Raw genomic sequence first — 22957 nt, 5'->3', positions numbered from 1 at the left:
ACCCATCTCAACCAGAATTCTTCTACGCTAGCCCAACCATTAATCAAACGTGAAACAGAACAAATATATGTTCAGACATGTAAGGGGACAGCAAATTTGTCTCTCACTAGTCCCTTTCTCAGGAAGACACTGGAAAAATTAACCAAAAGGAGGCAGATGTTAGAACTTGGAGTCAAAGAATCCAAGAGAGAAAAGCAGAATGCGCAGAATCCAGGGGAACTGAGAATCTGGGAGGACCACGGTACAGGGGACCCGGAGAGTGATCGGTCCAGACTGGGGCTGAAGATGGGGAGCGACAGGAGAGATGATGGGGGGCAGGGGGAGGCAGGAGGGAGGGAGGGCGTGGGAGAGGGGGAGGGGAGAAGAGAGGGAGGGGGAGGGGAAGAAGGAAGGAGGGAGCTCCTATAGTTCACTCGTGCTTGACCATTTTACTATTTTGTAGAAGAATTTCGTAAAAATTAATTAGTGATAGGCATACAGAAAGCTAAAAGAAAAAAAAGAGGCAGTTATTAACTCCCTAGAAAACAGTAAGTTGTACAAGAAAGCAAACATAAGATGGTTTACAACTTGGCTCAGTTGAAAATGATATTTAAATAGTCCTAATAATGCATACAATAAATACTGCTTTAACGAAAAATGATGATACGGCCCTACTGGTAAGATGGGAGAAGAGAAATGTTAGAGGAAGAGGAGAGAACAGAAGATAAACGGCTACCTCAAAGAAAGATAACGCCTACGATCAAGAAATCAAAGAACAGCCCCGTAAGCTTTTACGAGGAGATGGGAAGATAAACATCAGAGGAAAGCCAAAAGAGCTGAAAGCAGCTGCCCCTTGGGAATGGGCCTCAATTTTAGATACAATCTTTATTTTACTATTTGAATTTTTAAACTATACATGCGTTAAGCCGTACTATTTTTTAAAATATAAATTTAAGAAATGTAGCTGAGATTAAAAAAAAAAAAAAAGCCAAGGGGCTGGCCCAGTGGCACAGTGGTGAAGTTCACACGCTCCATTTCAGTGGCCTGGGGTTTGCCGGTTCGGATCCTGGGTGCTCATCAAGCCATGCTGTGGTGGCATCCCACGTACAAAATAGAGTAAGACTGACCCAGATGTTAGCTCAGGGCCAATCTTCCTCAAGCAAAAAGAAGAAGATTGGCAACAGGTGTTAGCTCAGGGCCAATCTTTCTCGCCAAAAAAAAAGAGAGAGAGAAGCAAAAATCAAGACTCAACCTCTAGTTGGAGCTGCAGCTGCAATGACCCATTTATTAGAAAATTATATTCAAATATTAATTCTTTGGCAGGCATGTAACTACTATAGGATATTAGAAATGGAAACAAAATTCATTATCCTCATGTTGTAATACCCAACTACATTTTCCTGTAACTTGTGCTACTGCATCATTTTAGCAGACCTCAAGGGGGAATTAAAATGGCCCCTGAACAAGGGAATCTGATGTGCTGATAAGTGATACTAAGTGAGAGCTGGGCCATGAAGGATGGCTCTACCACTCAATATGTTCTCAATCATTCTGCTGCCAGATCCAGCGCCACAGACTCCGAAGCACTATTGTCCTCACTGCCCAGCGACAAGCTGCGTGACGTGCAGAGGCAGGCAGGTTTTGATTCCTGAAAGCAGAGCCGTCAAAGTGGACTCTATGGACGCGATGGAGGCAGGTTCGCACTCAGGAACAGTGCATGCAGATCCCCGCCCCCCGCCACCGCTGGAGCTGCCGTGCAGATGTGTGCCACAGGGTGCCGGGAGGGACCCCTCCACTAGGAAGGATCGAGGATGCTCGTGCAAAAGACCTGACTGACACCATCATCTCAGCAACCCCCCCCCCACTCTGTCCGTGTTCCTCACACATCCTCCCTCTCTGGTCTGGCTTGTGACGGCGTCTTTTCCATTTTCCACCTGACCATCAGAGTCAGCCCAGGCCCACCTCTTCGGATCTTCCCGCATCTCTCCGTGCACAGACCCAGCTCAGCTTCCTTCACTCCCGGGCTGCTGATGACCTGAGACTCTCTCGCTTGTTTCCACAGGAGCAACCACAGCTGTGCAACAATTCAAACGCAAAGGCCACTTAAAGAAAGGTTTGGAATGCGGGGCAGCATACTGGACCGCCTGTGCAACTGCGATCCTACCAATGTGATACCTCTAAAACAAAAGACTTCAAAAAGCTTAAACTTACTTAAAACTCAGGCTACAATGTCTAAATTCCATACATACTTCAGTCATATCTAGGCAGTGGGAGGAGGACGGGGAACAAGCCAAGGAGGCCTCCTGGGGGGCAGGAGAGGCTTTCAAATTCCAGAGGAACATTCCACAACCTGGAAGTTAAAGGGCACTGGGGTGAATTAGACGGGCTGTTAACCCAGTATCCGTTCACCTTGGAGCTCTGCTTCACGCATCTGAGCCAGTGCGTCGTCAGCCCGCAGACTGACTCCCTGCTTGTCAGTGTTTCCAGCTGAGCGCTAGCTTCAGCGGCTTGTGCAACCACAGCCTTCGTGAGTGGGGGCCACCGTCTGACATCTACGCACAGGCAGCCCTGAGTTCTCCCATAGCTGAGAGAGCTGCAGCCTGAACCCAGTCCGTGGATGCTTCCAATCCAACCCCGGGGGTCCCGAAGAGGAATCGGATGGGGCGAGAAGGCGCGCCTTCTCCAGTCAGTCCGTCAGGACACAGCGAGTGGGCCCCACAGCAAGCATGGTCCCTGGACCAGCAGAATCAACACCACTCGGAAATTTGCTGGAAACGCAAATTCTAGGTCCCCACCCCAGACCTACTCAACCGGACACTTAGGGTGGAGGGGCAGCAATGTGTGTTTTAACAGGCCTTGCAGGAGATTCTGATGCAGACCAAGGTGGGGGAACCACTCCTCTAAGAGCTTCAGGGGCGACGTCTGACCCACACACTGATTCCTGCTCCTCGTGGTGGTAACTGCCCCTCAGGGCTCTTACACCATACCTCCACTCCGATCCCTTCCCTTTCCAGCTTCAAAAACTAGACTTGGAACGAGGCTGGCAGGAAGTCCAGGTACGCAGACAGCCCTGGTCTGAGGCCGTGCCTACAGCCAAGCCGCCACTCTGGCTAGATTCCAGAGGGACCAGCTGCTTTTCAACTTCATTCCTATGCGGGGTCCATGCATTTTAAGGCGCCTCCCCATTTTTCTCATCAACTTTTGTCAATGGCCATCGGACCGTCGCTCTCTCCCCCTTGTGTTCTGGGTCTGGTACGGTCAATGCAGAAAAGAAAAAACTCTGGGGTATCTTTATTAGTGTTATCTACGATAGCAAATATGAAAAAAAAACTCAGTGCCTGTCAAAAGGGACTGGGTAAATAAAATTGTGACATACTGATAAGGTGGGGTATAATCTTTCAGATCACGTTGTAGAAAAATAACACGGGAAAAGAGTCCACTCTACAACATGATTTCACAACTAGATTACATTTCAAAAAACTGTCACGATGAGGATGTAGTTTTGGCGGCACACGGCAAAAAGCCAAACATTCCCAGTTCTTGGCCACATCCGCATGCCCAAATGACACTAGGCGCTCACCTGCCTCAGGCTGTCCCCCTGCGCATGCTCGCAGCTGGCAGAGAAGTGGCGTGAAGCGAGGGAGGGGGTCCGAGGAGACCCCGTTATCCAGGCTAGGCCCAGTGCGGGATGGGGTCTGCCAGGGCGCGACACCAGAAGTGACACTAACGTTAGAAGGGATAGGGGGCAGAGTATTTGGCGAGATGATGACATTTTGCTGATATCTGCAAAAAGCGGGGGAAAAGAAAGCACGGAGACTGCAAGGGCAGTAAAATACGGAGGACAGCCTCGACAGGAGGAGCTGAGAAAACCAATGAGGAAAACACACTCGTGCCCCTCATCAAGATCCTTCCTGAACTCGGTGAGAAATTCCTTCCAAAGAGAAGATCCAAAACAGAGGGCCCGGCTCTGCACGGCAGACAGATCGCCCGCTTCAAAGTCAGGCTCAAGATTTGTCAACCTTTCTCAAGTTTTCAGGATGCGACACAACAGGGACGATGTCACTGGCCTCCTTTCTGGTTACAGATAAGAACGGCAAAGCATCTGGTGATAGGAACACATGGCTTGTGTGAGGCCACCCCTCGCTGTCTTCATAATCCACACACACCGAACTAAGACAGCAGCACCTGACCAAAACAGGACTCCCTTCTCTCACCTCTTCCTCTCCAGTCGGAGCAAGCTCAGTGCGTGGCTGGAGGCCTGACAGTGTATCTTTGAAAAGACCAGCCCATCCTTTGATTTATGACCAAGACCCACGCCGACTCCCACCTCCGGGTGTCTGAGACCGTCCACCTGACGGGATCCAGGGGCAGGCTGCCCTGCGGCTCGGCTCACGGCGAGCATATCCAGAGCGGGGCGAGTATCTCTGAAGGGGTGGGCGGAGGGAACTATACATCAATCAGCGCTCTCAGGCCTCCTGTCAGCCGCGGCCACTGACGATGCACAAAGGCACAGCCAGCCACTTTAAATCACGGCTCGCATCGCCTGAGCTCCCAGAAACGTGGCATACGCTAAATTATCCTGAAAAGACTATTTAAGAAAGAGATACAGGAAAAAGATCTAAAAGATATTTTCCACTTGCATATCTAGATTTCTGCTTTTTATGATTCTTACGTTCTTTTCCAAATTGATAGAATCCAGCACTTTGACCATTTTGTCCTAAAATTAAAACATCTATTTCAAAACTGCAAAATTTCATGATCTCTTTTCTCCTAGTCTATATTCTTATGAAAGACAAAAAACCAAAATTCCGACATCTATTCTTATAAACCTTTTCGTAAAGCTTTAGATAAAGGCGTAGAATACAGCCCCACTGTTTCCACACTTCCTGGCTGCATCACGCCCATCGCACCTGGATAAATTCTCTTGCAAGGGAACAGAAGGGGCATTCTTTGTCTCCAGCTTGTGCCACATGCCTGGAAGAGTAGAAAGGTTTCCGCCCAGCAGAGGCTCCGCGGCGCCCCTCCAACCCCACCAGCAATTCAAGACACCGCGAGGGAGGGCCTGGGTTCTCGCTCGTTTACACAACCGGCCCATCGTGTGACCTTATTCACGTCATTAGGCCTGGGAGTCGCAATATGTCTGCTTTATAGATGAGAAAGAATCTTTCACTTTCCCACTCTCCCAACAGGGTGGAGGTCAAATGAAACAATGGCTGTCACACCAGCGTGTGAGCGAGCCTCCGACACCTCAAGTCCTGCCATCCCAGGCATCCTTCTTCCCTTCCTGCTTCCTTCCTTCAGAAAGCAAGGGCCTCCCATCTGAACTAAACTGTCCCTGGTATTATGAAGAACAACAGGATAACTCAGAAGTTCCCTTGAGATGCTTAGAATTTTACAGGAAACTATACTTCTATAAATGGTAGGTGATAGGAAAGAAACACAGATAACATGCTCTGAGGGCCACAAGGAGGAAAGATCACCACCTGCGTGGGCGGTCCAGGAAAACCTCATGGAGGAAGGCGTCTGTGAGCAGGCCCCTGGAATCCGGACAAAACGTGGACATTTGTGGGTGATGGTGAAGAAAGGCCTGTCAGTGAAAGGGCCGACAGTCACAAAAGCACGGAGAAGGAAACGCAGGGAGCATCCGCAGGAAGGACCAAGCTGTGCTGCCCGAAATCCAGGACTCCCCGAGGGGGGAGGAGGAGATAAAGCTGGAAGGGCAGACTGGGGCCAGACCGCGGAGGGTCCTGCAGTCAGTCTGAGTCTGGACTCCAATGCCACCCTGCCCATGACCCCCACGCAGCCAGGCCCCGCCCGGATCAGCTCCGCCACACAGCCCAGTCCTGCTAACGCCTCCCATTCGCCAGCGAGGAGAGTCAGGTCTCCCGGATCACGCTCAGACTTGTCCTCCGTCACTCAGCTGGGTTCCTGAAGGTCTCCGGCCGGCACTCGTGTCCCACTGGAACCGATCCACTCTCCAGCCTGATGTCGAGGACCCAAAACGCAACCTGACCACGCTCCTGCCTGTTTGGACGCCTCCCTGACTCCCTGTCCCCACAGACGCCCTCCAACACCCTCCAGAGGACACAAGGGGTGTGGCGACCCCGGTCCTCCCCAGGCTCATCCCCTGCCTCTCAAGCCCCCTTCACTCCGGCCGCACTGACCTCCCTGAGGCTCCTCAGGCCGCCCCTCACCCCTGTCCCTCTGCGCCTCTGAATCCACCGCTCCTGCCGGATGGACCTGACTCTGCCCCCTCTGCCTGGATCACACCTCCCCTTCTCTAGGATCACCATCAACAGCGCTCCGGAAGTGCTGGCAATGCAATTAGATCAAAGGAAACAGAAAAGGTTCAAATATTGGACAAAGGAAGGAAAATCAGCATTTGTACATATGACTATATATCTAGAAAACACAAAAGGATCAACCAAAAAAGAGTGAAACAATTGTAGAATTCAGTAAAAGAGTGGTTACAAAATTTATATACAAAAGCCAGTAATTTGTCTTTATACAAATGGTCACCAGTTAGAAAAAGTAATGTCAGAAAGTATTCCTTTCTCGGCGCATAAGACAAAATATCTAAGAAAAAATTTATCAGGACTTGCAAAGGATCTATGTAAAGAAAACTTTAAAATTTTGAAAGACAAATCTTGCTTCCAGATAGCAAGATCCATTGCGGTCAAACGCCTCAAAGGCCTGGATCTTTCTCTGCTTTGTTCACTGACACATTTCAGGGACCAAGAACACTGCCTGGGACGCAGCAAGCACTCAATAAATACCCACTGAGGGAATAAATGCCTAAAGCAACCTAAACATCCAGTGTGATCAATCAAAATAGAGATAGGACTTACATTTGTACTCTGGGGGGACCGACAGAGAGATGAATCTTCCACTTGAAAAACACACACACGTAAGAGCATCTTTTACCCAGCAGATGAGCAAACAGTCAAGTACTCAGGGTTACTGGGGACATGAAGAACTGGAATACTCAACATGTTACTGGTGGAACCATAGACTGGTATTGTGGGGTTTTTTTTGTTTTTGTTTTTGTTTTGGGGAAGATTAGCCCTGAGCTAACATCTGCTGCCAATCCTCCTTTTTTTGCTGAGGAAGACTGGCCCTGAGCTAACATCCATGCCCATCTTCCTCTACTTTATATGTGGGACGCCTACCACAGCATGGCTTTTGCCAAACGGTGCCATGGCCGCACCCGGTATCCAAACCAGCGAACCCCGGGCCACCAAGAAGCAGAATGTGCGAACTTAACCGCTGTGCCACCGGGCCGGCACCTGGTATTGTGTTTTGAAAGGGCAATTTGTTAATATCTATCAACATTCAAAACGTGTATGTTCTTTAAGCAATTTCTCAGCTGGAATTAATTTTACAGACATTCACACATTTACATGTAAACATATATCAAAGGAAGTCCCTTGTATTACTGTTTAAAAACAGAAAAAAAAAGCGATCTGACCCCGTCAGTAATAGATCTGTTACGTAAGATACACCCAAACACTGGAGCACCAGTCACCCCAAAAATTGCAGGAAACCCTCAGAGGATGAAATGGAAGTAAGTCCACGATCCGTGTCAAAGTCCAGAGGCGAGGTGCAGGACAGCAGGTGAGGCACGATCCCGTTCGTGTTCTAAAAATACATGGCTATGCTTACATACGAACACAAACACTCTGGAAGGTCACCTTCAGTCATGGATTCAAGGGAGGGGATGGACAGAAGGAACCTTTACCTTGAGCAAAACAGAACAGTGTCTGTTGTTTTGTTTGTGCCATAAGCATACATTTACTTCCTCCGAAGCGGGCACCCCCTCTTCAGGAAGTGCCCCGACCCCTCCCAGGGAGGAGGCAGCCTCCCCCGTGCTCCCACGGCACCCGGACCCCACCCTGTCACAGGACTTCCCATACAATGGCCTCACTCGCTGGCTTCCCAAGTTAGCGGAGAGTTCCTTGGAGGGCCAGGACTGGCCTCTTGTCGTGCATTCGCCGCACCTGGAGCGCCTGACACACGGTACCCACGTAGTGAAGGCGGAGGGAGGGAGGAAGGGAGGGCGGGTGAGTCCTAGAGGAAGAGGAACCGGGCGGCAGTACACGGCACTACTGAGAGAAGGCAGAGTCAAGAGACGAGCAGGGCTGGCCAGAAAGAGCGCGACAGCGGAAAGAAGAGGAGGGAAGTCTCATTCCCTCACATAAAGCCCTCGAGGTCGGTGAGCTGGACGGCCAGGCACGCTCCAGAGCAGCTAGGGAGCGATAACCGCCAGCCCCAGAGTTCCAGGCATTTTCACCGGGAGAGGAGGTGTGGCCACTGCCACGGTGCCAGCACTGCCACAGGTGCCCGTGACTCCTTCAAGAAGGAAGAAGGCCTGAGAGCAGCCCCTGACCACCCCGTCTCTCTGCCGGAAACACCCAGGGGCCTCAGCCACTGTCCTAAGCAAGTGACCGTGGCAACCATATGCCTCTAGATCACTTCTGCTGCTAAGTGCCCCTGCGGGGTGCCAGAAACATTAACTGAACTCATCCATGTCAAGCACTCAGCATGTCCCCGGCAGACAGTAAGCACTTAAAATAGAAGCTGTTATTACTAAGTTGCTTACAGAACCTTCTCAAGAGTTCTAAGCACTATGCCTGCAAGCCATCAGCAAGTCTGATTTCCAAGAAGACCAAGGGCCCTCCATCTATCTCTGCAATAAACAAACACACTGTCCTCGTAAGCACGTTTAAAACAAGCTGGAGGCCGCTACTTCTGTTTTTCTCACTTTTGTCATCATTTCAAAATTAAGCTGGCCTTATCAGACCCCGAGCATAAAAGGCACACTCTCAGCTTAGAAAGCTAGAATTTAAATACCCTTTACAAGTTGAGTACAATTCCCCTTTCTCCCATTCTAACAGCTGGACCGCACCTGACCTGACAAGCACCAGAGTTCACTCACCACGGTCGGAGGGTCATTCCACTCTTCATAGGAGCTGGCGGCGTACGGGTAGATCCGGTCATTGATAATCTGCAGGGTGGCCAGCGCGATGGCTTTAATGGACTGGAAGTACGCTTCCCAGAACCACCGGGCCTGTAAGGAAAACAACGCTGTATTAAGTGAGCAAGCGAGACCGCGTGGAAACACACTCTATCACAGCTCATGCTGGGTCTGGGTGATTCCTGAGTCTAGGCCCCAAAGAGCGGGGAGCCTAGGGCACACGCTCCCTGCTATTCAGCGTGGAAGGATATTTGTGCTGGGTAGAGAATTCTAGGTTAGCAATTTTTTTTTCCCAGCACATTCAAAATATAATTCCACTGCCTTCTGGCTTCACCAATTTTTTGCTAATAAATCAGCTGTCAGCCTTATTGCTGCTCCTGTGAAGACAACATGCCTTTTATTTCTGACTGCATTTAAGCTTTTCTCTGTCTTGGGCCTATGGCAGTTCAACGATGACGCCCCTGGGGTGGCTCTCTGTACTGGTCCCACTGAGGACCACACAGCTTCTTCAACCTGTGGTGTGATGTCTTTCCCTGGATTTCTAGGAAACTCTCAGCCAATAGTCTTTAAATATTGGTTCAGTCACACTCTCCTCTTCTTCTAGGACTCCAAACACAGATCTACGCCAACTGTTCTCACCGTGCCCCACGGCTCTCACTCTCTTTTCTGTGTTTTTCCTCTTTGTCCCTCGATCTGGGTGGACTGAAGGAAGGACCGATGCTCCTCCTGGAGCAATAAGCCTCTACCGCGTGTGTGTGCGTATGTGTGTGCACATGTGTGTGTGTGTGCGTGTGTGTGTGTCTAAACCACTATTAAGCCCATGTGTGGGATTCTTAATTTGATTTATTCAGTTCCAGAATTTCCATTTGATTTTTCTAAAAGTAGATTTCATATCTTTGTTGAAATTCTCCTTTTCTTCTGTTTTAGTGAACACAGTTCCTGACTGGTAACTCCAGGATCTGAGTACCAGTGGGTCTCCTTCTAAGGTCTGTTTTACTCTTCACTTGGTCATCTGGTTTCAGTTTCTAGCAGGCCTCTCAATCTTTTTCTGGATCCCAGACGTCCTGTATTAAAATGGCAGAGGTTCTGGGTGGTCCCGACCATTCTCCTCCTAAGAGTGGTGGGCACAGAGATGCAGCCAGACCACTTTAATCTCGTCAGAGGTTGGTTTTAAGCTTTGTTAGGGCCAACTTTCTTCAGCTTCCCTGACTGTGTGGCCTTCGGGGGTCTTTGATGAAAGCCTGGGGTATTTGCCAGGGCCCCTCCATCCCGCCGGCCTGGACACCAACCTGCATTTCCTCAGCACTGTGCACAACTGCTGAAATGGCTGTACTGCCTGTTAGGCTGCCAGCTGCTTCCTTCTGCAGGCTCCTTGGAGTCCTGCTCTGATCACGGGCACCCCAGGAGCGGGGAAACGCCTCGAGGGAAGACCGCGTGCCCGTTTTTCACTTACTTCCCTGTGGTTCCCTCTTTCCTGGGAGTCTGTCCTTCACAGCCCTGATACTTTGGGAGGCCCTAGCTCCGACCTCTCGGCCCCGTGGTTCTGCTGCCTTCTGCCAGGCCTCCACTCCCTGGACCTCAGATCAGAGAGCACCCTCAGGGGAAGCTGGGCGAATATGCACTCGCTTCAGCAATTGTGTCCCCAGGTCCCCAGGGCACAGGCCGCTCTCCATTGCCTCTAACAAGCGTGTATCTGTCTTAATAAGCTTCCGTGGTTCTGTTTCTTCTTTGGACAGGAGGGTCACCCCAACATCAGCTACTCTGTCATAGTCTAAGGTTGTCTGAAGACAGTTTCTCATCCAAGCAGAGTTTAAACTCATCCCTAACAAAGCAGGATGTCGGGCTAGATGACCTTTCCAGCTTCAGTCAGATCCATGAGTCCACTCAAAATCAGAGGCTACTGGGATTTACGCAAAGGGGTGAACCTATGAAAATTTAACGCGAGAAGCTGGAAGCGTAACCCGAGAGGAGGAGGAGGACGCCTTGTCGTCTAGACTTGCCACTTCGGTTCTGCTTCCCGGGCAAATCCTCTGTTCAACAGTTCACGCCCAGGACGACTTGAGTCAGGTGACACTATCGTCTCCCCTAACGATGAGACAGCGAGGATTTCTCCTACTCAAAGAGAAACAGCAACAGATGTGGCTTCCAAGGGCACTGACTTCAGCGGTCCTGCAGTCCGCCATGTGGGTACAGCCCAGGCCTGCTGGCTGCCTGCTCCTGCCTCCGAGATACACCCCACTTACTCCAATCTCATTCCTGCTTCAAGCACATTGCTGCTTTCCCTCCCGTCATCCAAATATTTACATTCCATGAGACCTGAGAGGATCTACGTCTCCGTGAAATCTTTACCGATCACCCCAAATATCAGCAGTCTCCCCTTACTGTGAAACCCCACAGCACCCACAGCCTTCACCGTATAGGCTAGTTCTGTTACACACTGTCCTATAATTGCTTTACTGTTATTTCACATGATCAGTTTTCTCTCTCCAGCTACACTGTGAGTTCCTTAGATGGAGAAACTCGGAACTTTGTGTTAGCATCCTCGCAGATGTTAGAATGTTTCACCTGTTGCAATGCAATTTTGTACCCATGATCTCATTTGCTCTTTATAACCAGCTTGTCACTCATTTGGGGCAGATACAAGTTTCATTTTATATGTGAGGAAACTGAGATACAAAGCTAGGAGGCAGCAGAGTCGCAACTCGAACCCGTGAACCCTAACTCCTAAATCCAGACCTTTCCCCACCCCATTCTAGAGCCCTGAATACCAGCACATGGTAAGTTTTAGGAAATGGTCCTTTTCTGAGTTGAAAGCTGTAAAAATTCACTAAGAAGCACGAGCCCACACATAAACACGCTCATCTTAAATGTTTACCTCCTTTTCTACCCAAATGGGTCCATCCTCCTGTGTTATTTCAAATCAGATTCCAATTAAACCACACTCGGACTTCAGCATTCCGAAGCTTTCTGTCCACGTCTGACCGCAGTGAGGACAGCGGCCTTTGGGATTTACAGGAACAAGGACTGCTAACAAATCCACCTAGATTACCAGCCAAAGGCACAAGCGTAGGACAGAGCTTCCAATTTAAGATGCCTCAAATCATCTCCCCCCGTCCAGCAAGTGGCAGTCCCCTCGGAAAGGAAGCGAGCTTTGCCAATAATCACAGCTCCCCGCTGAGGATGAGGGGACTTCTGCAGGACCTCTGTAACACCCTGAAGCGTCTGAAGGCAGGAGAGCTCACAGCCCCGTGACCCAGCGTCAGGCCCCTGTTGGCAGAGAGGAAGGTGTTCTCAGCTACGCTGGCGACGCACGCAAGCACCACTGCTCCCAGCCAACGAGCAAACGCAAACGCTCACTACGTTTCAAGGTTGGTTGGTGTGTTTCCTACAACATGGGCCACGCTTACCTGCAACTGACAAGTTTAAATGAGGATCTTCAGCAGCAGTGAAATTCCCCCGTCACTCCAAACTGGGGAAGCTACACGGGTGGAGAGTTAAGTCACACGGGAACCGGTCGTACCAATGCAACCTTGAACAATGCGCTCACCCTGTCTGCACTAAACAGACACCACCGTAATTTCATAAAAACCGCAGATCTCAAAGCACAAGGACTACAGGGTTCCTAGGACGCTTTCAAACATGAGAGTTATAAAGCCCCAACAGGCAAGGATTGGGCCAACTTAAAACTAGCATAAGCAAATGTACTTCAAATTGAAACTGCGACTTCAGTTTATACATCAATTAAATGCGACTGATTTCTTTGACTGTCAGTAACATAAAGCCAACAGGATTAGCAATAACAAGTGTTTAAAGGAAGCTAGTGCAGCATGGTAGACAGAGCCGGGGCTATGAGCGTCTGGAACACCTTCCAGTCACTTACCCTCTCTGTGCTTTCTGAACGTCAGGTGGAGACCACGCCCCCAGTGAGACGAGGCTGATGAAGCTCCTGGCTCAGCGCTGGCGCAGAACACACAGTCAGAAAATGGGAGGTCTCTCCTCGACACCTGCGCCCGCCCTGCCCCCGTAGGGTCTTTGTCACCTACATTAGAACACCCTCAACACTGCTTTGGGGTGGAAACAGAGTCAGGGGAAGAGGCGAGACAGACGGGACCTCAGTGTTACACTCCACTCATCTCAATGCGTGAAGACAGTAAGGAGATCCAACCGGTCAGAGAACGGAGTTAGAAATAACGAAAACACATCAAACGGGAGTGTGACAGAACCTTACACTGAAGAGCACAGCAACCAATACCGTGTCCCTTCTCCCTTCACCTCTAAGACTCAGGGAAGAGGACGGCACTTCTCCGGAAACCGTGACAGTGGGAATACATCCGGTTTTGCTTGCCACTGATCTCCAGCCTCTAGCGCGGGGCCTGTCAGAGGGCAGGCAGGCAAACGTCGCTGGAAGAATGACTCCCCCCAACAATACCCCCTCAGACTCACAGGCATCTCACGGAACCTTCCAAATCTTCTAAATACCAACCCGCCAGGTTAAAGGGGGAAAACCATCATTTAATAATCACGATCACATCTTGTATGCAGGATTTTAAAAGGTGAAAGATGGGGGAAGTGCACTTGAGGGAGAAGAAGGAGAATCTGTTCCTGGGTGGAGCAGCAAGGCAGAAATGGGACCACAGTGTCCCTTACATCGTGCACATACAGACTACGAGAGAAATAAACAGTTTTTAAAAATATGCTGTGTAAGTCTGCTACCTAGAAGTGGTCAGGATGCCTAAGAGAGCAAAGATTACACATAAGAACCCCAACTACCCCACAGCAGTCCAAGAGCATCTGCACCCCAGGTCACAGGGACAGCCCTCCAGTGCCCTTTAACCCATCAGAACCTCCTGAATGCGACCCGGGTCAATGGCTTCATTGTAGTATATTAAAGGATCTTTCTAACAAAACCCGCAAAATAAAACAAAACGATAAACCAGCCAGCTATGCTTCTGTCCCGAATTCCCAGTGGTAATGCCATGTCGACACCTGACAGCAACATGTGACTGCGGATCAGCACTTGCGCGAATACTGCTCTCTCTCCCCGGCCCCAGCCACAGGCTGCTCACAACAGAAAGGATCTGCTTCCGCTCAGGACGTAGGAAGCCACAAGAGAACATGAAATCCACCATAAGAACACGCAGAGGCCACCGGCTAACCCACAAACATCATAACTTGTCTTGGGCCCATCAGAGAGCCGTGGCCGTACGGCAATCAGGGGAACCAAATTTCAAAGGAGACAGCCCCTCCAGGAACAATGGGACACCAACTGCTTCAGCTTTGAAAGCGCACAGAGGGCAGAGGTGGCCGCCACAAAAGCAGCCCCGAGAAAACAGCTAACCTTGTAACCAACTCTAAGAACTGCGCCTGACCAGCCAGGCAGTGTGGGGAGTCTGCACTCAGCTGCAAGCTCTTCTCTGTAGGATGTTCTCGAGAACGATGGGGGCAGGGAGGGAGACCAGGAGTCCCCCTCAGCGGCACACAGGTACAAACTCTGCCCATTTCTTGGCCTTTTTTTCATCCAAAGCAAAACCTTAAACTGCTGGGGAAGGAGCAGGAAACCCTCCCATCCCCCCAAGGTCCAGAGAGATCCACGACCTCTGGGGGGAGCAGAAAGGCAGCCCGCCACTGGGGAGGGGTCGGAATCCTTCCAGCTCCCAGCAGACCACCACCAAGGGGGGCAAAGCGGAAGCTCCCCGCTCCCAGGAGAGACACGCCCCTGGCTGCACCCCAAGCCCAGGCCCGAGGACAAGCCATAGCAGCCTCCTGCGGGGGAGGGCAGGACAGTGCCCCCAGCAATCCAGACACAGGGGCGCTGCCCGTGGGAGGAGAGGCAAAGCCATCCACCCATGAAGGAAGCACAGCAACACCCGCTCAGGTCAGGCTCCGGCACGGACACACAGAGGTCAGACAACGCCGGGATGCTATTTTCACCGACATCACCCTCTCACCTTTATTTCTAAAAGAATTTTTTCCTGTATGTTGCATTTCATGTGAGGGGCAGGAAACTTTCTCCAACCCCAGACCCCCAGGGATGAAGGGCAGAGTACGGCTGCCGCAACAGGAGGAGGAGGAGAGGAACACTGAGGCACACCTGCCCCCAAGGCCCCAGCACACGGGCCTGCCGAGCCGGAGTGGGGCCAGGGGACCGGGAATCCCCGGCCCGCACACAGCCATGGGAGTCTACACTGCGGGGAGAAAGGCCTGTGTGGCGCAGGCAGGCGGGCCCTGCTGGAAGTGGAGGGGAGGCTGGAACTCTGAGAAAACCCCAGGACCCTGGTCCACAGAGAACAGGTGGCAGGAGGGGACCGCCAGGAGCATGTGGAGCCTGGTGTGCTGAAGGCGAATCCAGCAACAGCAAAACCCAAACCCACCCCAATTACACACCAGACAGAGTCAACCTCCCACACGCGCGGCCTGACAGCAGGAGAGGTCTGCCCGTTTCTGGACGTGACATGTACCTTAGCCTCTTCTGCTTTTCTACACACAAGGTCCACCACTCAGTCAAAATTCACCAGAAACAAACAAAAAACAAGAGAAAACAACTCACCCTCATAAAATAAAGCTGTCGCTAGAACCGGACCCAGAGATGACCAAGAGGCTAGAACTATTAGACAAGGACTTTAAAATAACTATAATCAATATGGTAAAGGAGCTAGTGAAAAAGGTGCATGACTTGAGATGGAAACTATAAAAAACAGCCAAATGAAAATGCTAGTGTGAGAGATGAAGAACTCCTTCGCCAGTCTTCTCCGCAGACTAGAGACAGCAGAAGAAAGACAGAGTGAACGTGAAAATAGAAAAGAATTACCCAGACCGAAATGCAAAGAGGAAAGAGTGAAAGGAAACAGAAGAGGGCCTCCAGGAGCTGCAGGACGGTACTGAATGTTCTAACCCACCTGTCACTGGAGTTCTAGAACAGGGGGCGGGAGACACAGCAGCAGTCATGTTTAAAGAAATAATGGCCAAGAATCTTCTGAAATGAATGAAAAACAACAAAACAGAGGCTCAAGAAGCTCCGAGAGCCAAGACAGACAACACAAAGCCTTCCGCCCTCCCTCTAGAGGGTCAGGGAACAGCTGCTCGTTCCAGAGACAAAGGGCCTCTGCCTCCCACCACCAGGCGCCTGGAGGGATGGTCTGAGCGCGGGTCTTCTCCCAGCTCAGCAACCCTGACCCCCCACCCAGCGCAGGGCAGGGCGGGAAGACACTTCCCCCCAGCACGGACTTCTCGGAGCTGGGTCTCAAGAGGAGGCTGAAAACCTCCAAAGGGGATTCCAAGTCTTTCCAAACACACATGCCAAAGGCTCATTATCTCCTTTTCACTGGTTTGCTCTGACAAAATGCAACCCAGAAGCACCCCGACCTTCCCAAAGCCACTCGTGTGGCAGGCTCCTGAGGGCCACGCTGCACCCGAGGACCGGCCTGCTGTCGGGGTGACAGCGGAAGAGCAGGGAGCCTGCCGCCCCCCATGGGGATGCCCCACAGGCTGGAGGCAGCGGGGATGGGGACGGGCTCTAGTAACCTCCACGTGACAGCTGACAACCCTCCACGGGGAGGCCAAGGAATAGCCCAGCCTCCTGGTTTCTAGTTGAGAACTGCCACACAAAAAGCTGGTTTTGTTTCTTCTTTTGTTTTCTGTTTTTATAAACATAAGGGTTACATGACAACTCACTTAAAATCAGAGAGGGAAAAAATATCCACGAAACCCGTCAGAGGCACGTCTCCCGGACCGAGGGTTTTACAGAAAGGCACTGTGCCCGTGTTACCAGTCTTTCCAGAGGAGAGGAGCCCACGAACATCTGATACACCTTTACTCAAGGATTCAATAAACACTACACACACAATTTACCTTCTCTAGAATAAAAAGGGATTTCTGAAACAACAAAGTTATACACCTGGGATTTATCAGCGCACTATTTTTTTCCTTAAGATATTTAGTTACATTTAAAATACCTTACTATATACATAAGAGAGCGCTGTCTTCCACTCCCTTATTCACGAAGCTACTTTATCTGCCCTCTCCACACGCATCCTCCACCTCCAAGTCTGGGATTCCTCTGGCGGCACTTTCCACCCTCCAGCAGTTTTCCAGCCTCATCATCTCAATGGTTGGAACACGGCCCTTCAGGAACCCACATATATCATACTCCCTGGAATTTCACACAAAGCCACAGGCATCTGTTCAGTAGCAGCAGCAGAGTTCATTTTACAATTTTTGGGAGGTGTAAATATTTATTTCATTATCATGCAGAGTTGTAGCTGCTGTCTTTTTAACTTTTTACTTTGAAATCATGTTAGCCTTAGAGAACAGCCGCAATGGTGGTACAGAGAGGTCCCAAACACCCCCACCCAGCTTCCCCTGACGTTAACATCCGGTATCACCACCTTACAAGGATCAAAACTCAGAAGTTAATGTTTAGTGAGTTCTATTAACTAAACTACAGAGTTTTTTCTTTTCGGATTTTCCCAGTTTTCTTCTAGGATCTTTTTCTGCTCCAGGACAGCACGCTGCACTTAGCTGTCCTGTCTCCTTGGTCTCCTCCGGTCTGTGACAGTTTCTCAGCCTTTCCTGGTCTTTCACGACCTTGACACTTCTGAATAGTAGTGGTCAGGAACTTTGTAGACTGTCCCTCAATTTCGGTTGGTCTGAGGTTTTCTAACTATCTGACTGAGGTTACGGATTCTGGAGAACACTACAGAAGGGATGTGCCCTCCTCTTCCCTTCGTATCGGGGTACGTGACATCAGCACGACTTATTGCGGGTGACGTTAACCTTGGTCACCTGGCTAAGGTGGGGTCCGCCAGGTTCTTCATTACAAGGTTACCACTGTTCCCATCCCATATTCTATCGTTAGAAGCAAGTCACTATGTTCAGTCCATATTTAAGGGGAGGGTACTTAAGCTCCACTTCCTGGAGGAAAGAATATCAAAGGATTTAGCACACTACCTTGAGTGTCCTTGGAAGGGAGTAAAAACTATGAAATCGAATTCACTTAGGATTATAATTTTTTTAACCTAGTTTATGTACATATAGTGTGGCATTCTATTAAAACCCTTAAACCTACTGAGATTTGCGGCTGGTAGAAAATATTAAAACATTTTCCTTCCTCATTAACAATTTCACTAAAATAAAAAATCTGACATTGGCCTTAAATGTTAAGTTGAAGACTGATAAAATATTTCATCTCTTTACAAGAGAAAAGCATATGGACACTTTTTATTAAAAATCTTATTAGAGTTGAGCCCTCAAATATTTCTGAAATTTCAACGGCTTCTAGTCTCGCACTTTCACTTTACACTGACGCACACACTGAACTATCGTATAAAATAAAGTGAGAATCCAAGTTGGTAATTTGGAAAAGAACGAAACACACCTAAGAAAACTAGTAGAAGTAATTAATATGAAAACAGAAAAAAGAAAGGAATTTGAATACAGATCCAAGAGCTTTCCATAGACTGGCTATTAAGAAAACCCTAGAGAACTGGCTAAAAACCCATCACAGCCAATGTGGAAGTTCAGTAAAACAGCCAGCCACAAAGTAACTTTCAAAATAAATAAATAAAACAAAACCCCAAACTCTCATATCCCAGAAAAACCCATTGAGATTTCAAACACACACACACACACACACACACACAGATACACACACAAGAATTACCAGCGAAGCTTTTCCCCATGACCCCAACTTCTCACAGTCCAGATTATTCTTGATCCTTCTGACAGACGTTAGCCGCCTCGCCAACAGCCATTACCTTCTTCATCTTTACTAACAACATCAACTTCAAATCCTAAATCTCCCAGCCTTTCTTGAAGCAATGGATGGCCACATGACACACTACTGACCCGTGAAGTGTCGTCCCTGGGTAAGTAAGTTTTCCTAAATCACAAGTCTTGCTATGACAAGCCTCTTGGTTTTTACCCTTTGCCTGTCCCTCTGCTTACCTGGAATGCACACATGGTTGACTGCAGGTGAAACAGATGTATCATAACTGAAAAGAAAGCCAGCACACTGAAGGTGACGGAGAGAAATCTAGAAAAAACCCTGCTCCCCGATGGCATCACTGAGTCCCTTCACCTGTCCTAGATAAGCTACTCCTGGATTTCTTTTAATGTGAGACAAATATACCCTTATTTCTTTAAGCAATGGTTAGTGGAGTTTCTTTATATTCAGCTAAATATCCTCCTGACACCCTCCTCTTATGCAGAGACCATATGGACTCCGTTTCCGTAAACACAAAAACAACCATTATTTGCAGATGACAGGATTTTCTATCTGGAAGACTCAAGAGAATCAGCTGGAAATGTACAGAGTAACTACAGAATCCAGGAGGTAGATAATTACAAAATTTACATAATAAAATCAATAGCTTGATTCCTCCTCTCGTTAGGTTATAGAAGGTTGCAGAAGATGACCCCTGTTCCACAGCAAGAAAACACCGGACAAAGTAAAAATCTGAATTTTCTTCAGGACCAAACAGTCTGTATCCTGCAACCCTGCTAAATCCACTCATTACTTCAGGACTTAGTTTGTAGATTCCTGGGGCTTTTCTGAGTATACAACCATGTCATCCCCAAATGAGGACAGTTTTTCTTTTCCAATCTTTACGCCTTTTACTTCTTTTTCTTATGCAACGTCTAGGACCTTCAGTACAATACTGAATACAGGCTGTAAGAGTGAGCATCCTTGTCTTGATCTCAACCTTAGAGGAAAGCAGTCAATATTTCACCATTAACTATAATGTCAGCTACGGATTTTTTGTAAATACCCCTTATCAAACTGCAGAAGTTCTTTCTATTTATCATTTGGCTGAGAGTTTTTCTTAAGAATGGCTGTTGAATTTTGTCACACGATTTTTTTCTATGTAAGATAGATGGGTTTTCTCCTTCATTTTGTTAACATGGTTAATTTACATTGATTAAATATTTAGATGTTAAACTAACTTTGCATTCCTGAGCTCAGTCTGATATATTATCTCTTTTTATATATTATTGGATCCCATTTGTATCATTTGGTTTAGGATTTGTGCATCTATGGTAATGTGAGATAGCTACCTGATGGCAATGATTATAATATGCACCATTATTTTATATAACACTAAGAAACACAAAGCTTTCAATTAAGACATGACAAAATGCTAAAATTATATCAACTGTAACACAATCTTGACATCAGAGATCTTAAAACATGAAAAATATGGGTCTCAGAATCAATTAAACATGTTACAGTGGTGCCTTCCCTCCTTTTCTGTGGGGGGAGACATTCCAAGACCCCAGTAGATGCCTGAAACCGTGGATGGTACCAAACCCCATACATACTATGTTTTTTCCTATTCATACATACCTGTGAGAAAGTTTAATTTATAAATTAGGCATAGAGATTAACAACAATAACTAACAATAAAATAGAACAATTATAAGAATAAACTCTAACAACGTATGATAAACAGGACGGCTACTAAATGACTAATGGGCTGGCAGCACATGCAGCGTGGACATGCTGGACAGAGGGGTGATTCGCATCCTGGCCAGGACAGAGCGGGATTTCATCACACTACTCAGAAGGGCGTGCAATTTAAAACTTATGAATAGTTTATTTCTCAGATTTTCCATTTAATATTTTTGGGCCGCGGTTAGCTATGGAAAGCGAAACCGTAGATAACAGGGAACTACTGCATACACGTGTTCACTTGATTCTCACAGTAATCCTATAATTAACGTATCTTTACAGATCAATAACAAAGCTCAGAAAGATTAAGAGTAACTTGCTCCTGGTCACAAAGCTTATAACTGACAGACTCAACACTCAGAGCCATTCTGCCTGACACAGGGCCACGTTCTTTCCATCATGGCACCATCCACAAACCGCCCTAACTGCTAAATCCAGAGCCGCAGCGAGGCTTGGATCCAGTGGGGTTTAACTTATTAAAGCTTTTCTCCAGCACAGATTTCTCTGAATGTCATCAACTCAACAGAACATGACTCACACGCCTCATCCAGGCAGCACCGTTAATAACACCACCCGTTCAAATTAAGTGAGGCAGGCCTTCTATAGTTAAGAACGGTTAAATGATCCCAGAGTGTCTGAACGCAACATATTTCCCAGGGAGACCAGGAGCCATGCTGTGTCATTAGCGAATTGAGCATCAGCTGGAGGACGGCCTGCACCTCAGACTCCTGTCTGTAACATCAACTCCCATATGTGTAGTAGAAAGAGCACCAGAGTAGGACAGATCTGATTCTAATCCAGGTTCTGCCATTAAATAGTAAATAAATGCTGACAAGTTATTTAGCTTTTCTGGATCTCAATTTCCATACCTTAAAATTGAAATAGGACCAAGTGATGTTTAAGGACTCTTCCATATCTGAAATTCAGTAATTCTCCAGCCAGATTTCTGTCTCCTCTGCTCAAGAATTTTGAGTGTCTCCTAGTACTCCAAGGTCACCTTCTCTGCCTGATATTTAAGGTCCTCTAAAACTGCAAGAAGGGAAATACCCAACTCCAGCCCCTCTAGCCATCTTGTCCCACCTATGGAGGGGGTAGAAAACAATTAACAAAAAACCGAGAAGCAGTGGTGAACTTCACTGTCCAGGGACTCAGGCCCACCAAAAGCCTGAGACCTAATCGCAGTATGACCCTGGAACACGTCCCCTCCCTGACACCTGACCACCGCACCACTAAGGGCCTGTTTACCAGAGCTCCTTCACTCGGTCCATTGTGTCCGGAATTCAACAAAAAATACAACTGATACTAAGAGGCAAAACAGTTTGAGGAGACTAAACAAGCATCAGAAGCAGAGTCAGACATGGCAGGGGCACTGGAATTATCAGACCACAAATTTAAAACAACTCTAATACGCTAAGGGTTCTAACGGAAAAAGAAGACAACATGCAAGATGGAGGACGTAAGCAGAGAGACGCAAGTTCTAAGAAAGAATCAAAAAGAAATGCCAGAGATCAAACACTAACAGAAATGAAGAATGCCTCTGACGGACTCAGTACAAGGACAAGGCTGAGGAAAGAATCTCTGAGCTTGAGGATATGACAACAGAAACTTCTAAAACGGAAAGGCAAAGACAAAAAAGATGGAAGAAAAAACCCCAGATCACCCAAGGACTGTGGAACCACTATAAAAGGCGTAACATACATATAATATAAATACCAAAGGGAGAAAAAAGAGAGAAAGGAAGAGAAGCAAGATTTGAAGCAATAACTACTGAGAATTTCCCCCAAATTAATGCTAGACATCAAAGCACAGATTCAGGAAGCTCAGAGAATACCAAGTAGGATGGATACCAAAAACACTACACCTATGCATATCATATTCAAACCTCAGAAAATCAAAGATAAAATAAATTCCTGAAAGAAATGAGAGGAAAAGAACACCTTACTTACAGAGAAGCAAAGTCAAAAATTATATCCAGCTTCTCCTCAGAAGCCATGCAAGCAACAACAGAGTGGAGTGAAACATTTAAAGTATGAAGATTTAAAAAAAGAAACCCATCTACCTAGTGTTCTGTACCCTGGAAAATTATCCTTCAAAAGTGAGAGAGAAATAAAGAATTTCTCAACAAACAAAAATTCAGGAAATTTGTTGCCAGTAGTCCTGCCTTGCAAGAAAAATTAAAAGAAGGTCTTTAGAGAGAAGCAAAATGATATAGGTCAGAAATTCGGATCTACAAAAGGAAGAGAACATCAGAGAATGAATAAATGATGATAAAATAAAAACTTTTATCTTACTCTTAATTGATCTAATACATAAAACTTTGTTCAAAATAATAACAGCAACAATGTAGTTGACTATGCATGCTTGTGAATAAAACTGTGTTTATGTATAAGTGAAATTATTGACAGCAATGATACACAGATGAGAGAAAGGAAGTAGGATTATTTTGTTAATATAAGGTAATTTCCACTATCCATGGAGTAGTATAGTGTTATTTGAAAATGGAGTTGGATTTATTGTAAATGCATAGTGCAAACTCTAGGGCAACAACTAAAAAAGTC

The 22957-nt window shown here is 47.7% G+C and overlaps 1 protein-coding gene across 2 annotated transcripts in view; it reads right to left on the bottom strand.

Annotated features, from left to right (window-relative positions):
* EXT2 (exostosin glycosyltransferase 2) overlaps positions 1-22957 on the bottom strand; it is a 145584-nt gene that overhangs the window by 64192 nt on the left and 58435 nt on the right. For both annotated transcript variants that reach the window (XM_070564874.1, XM_070564875.1), the window contains exon 8: positions 8915-9046. In XM_070564874.1, the coding sequence (XP_070420975.1) occupies positions 8915-9046 (132 nt within the window). The remainder of the gene's footprint in view (positions 1-8914; positions 9047-22957) is intronic.

The sequence above is a fragment of the Equus przewalskii genome, chromosome 11 (genome assembly GCF_037783145.1).
Source record: "Equus przewalskii isolate Varuska chromosome 11, EquPr2, whole genome shotgun sequence".
NCBI lineage: Eukaryota > Metazoa > Chordata > Mammalia > Perissodactyla > Equidae > Equus > Equus przewalskii.
The sequence above is the reverse complement of the archived record's forward strand: the minus strand, read 5'-3'. Positions and strand labels throughout refer to the sequence as shown.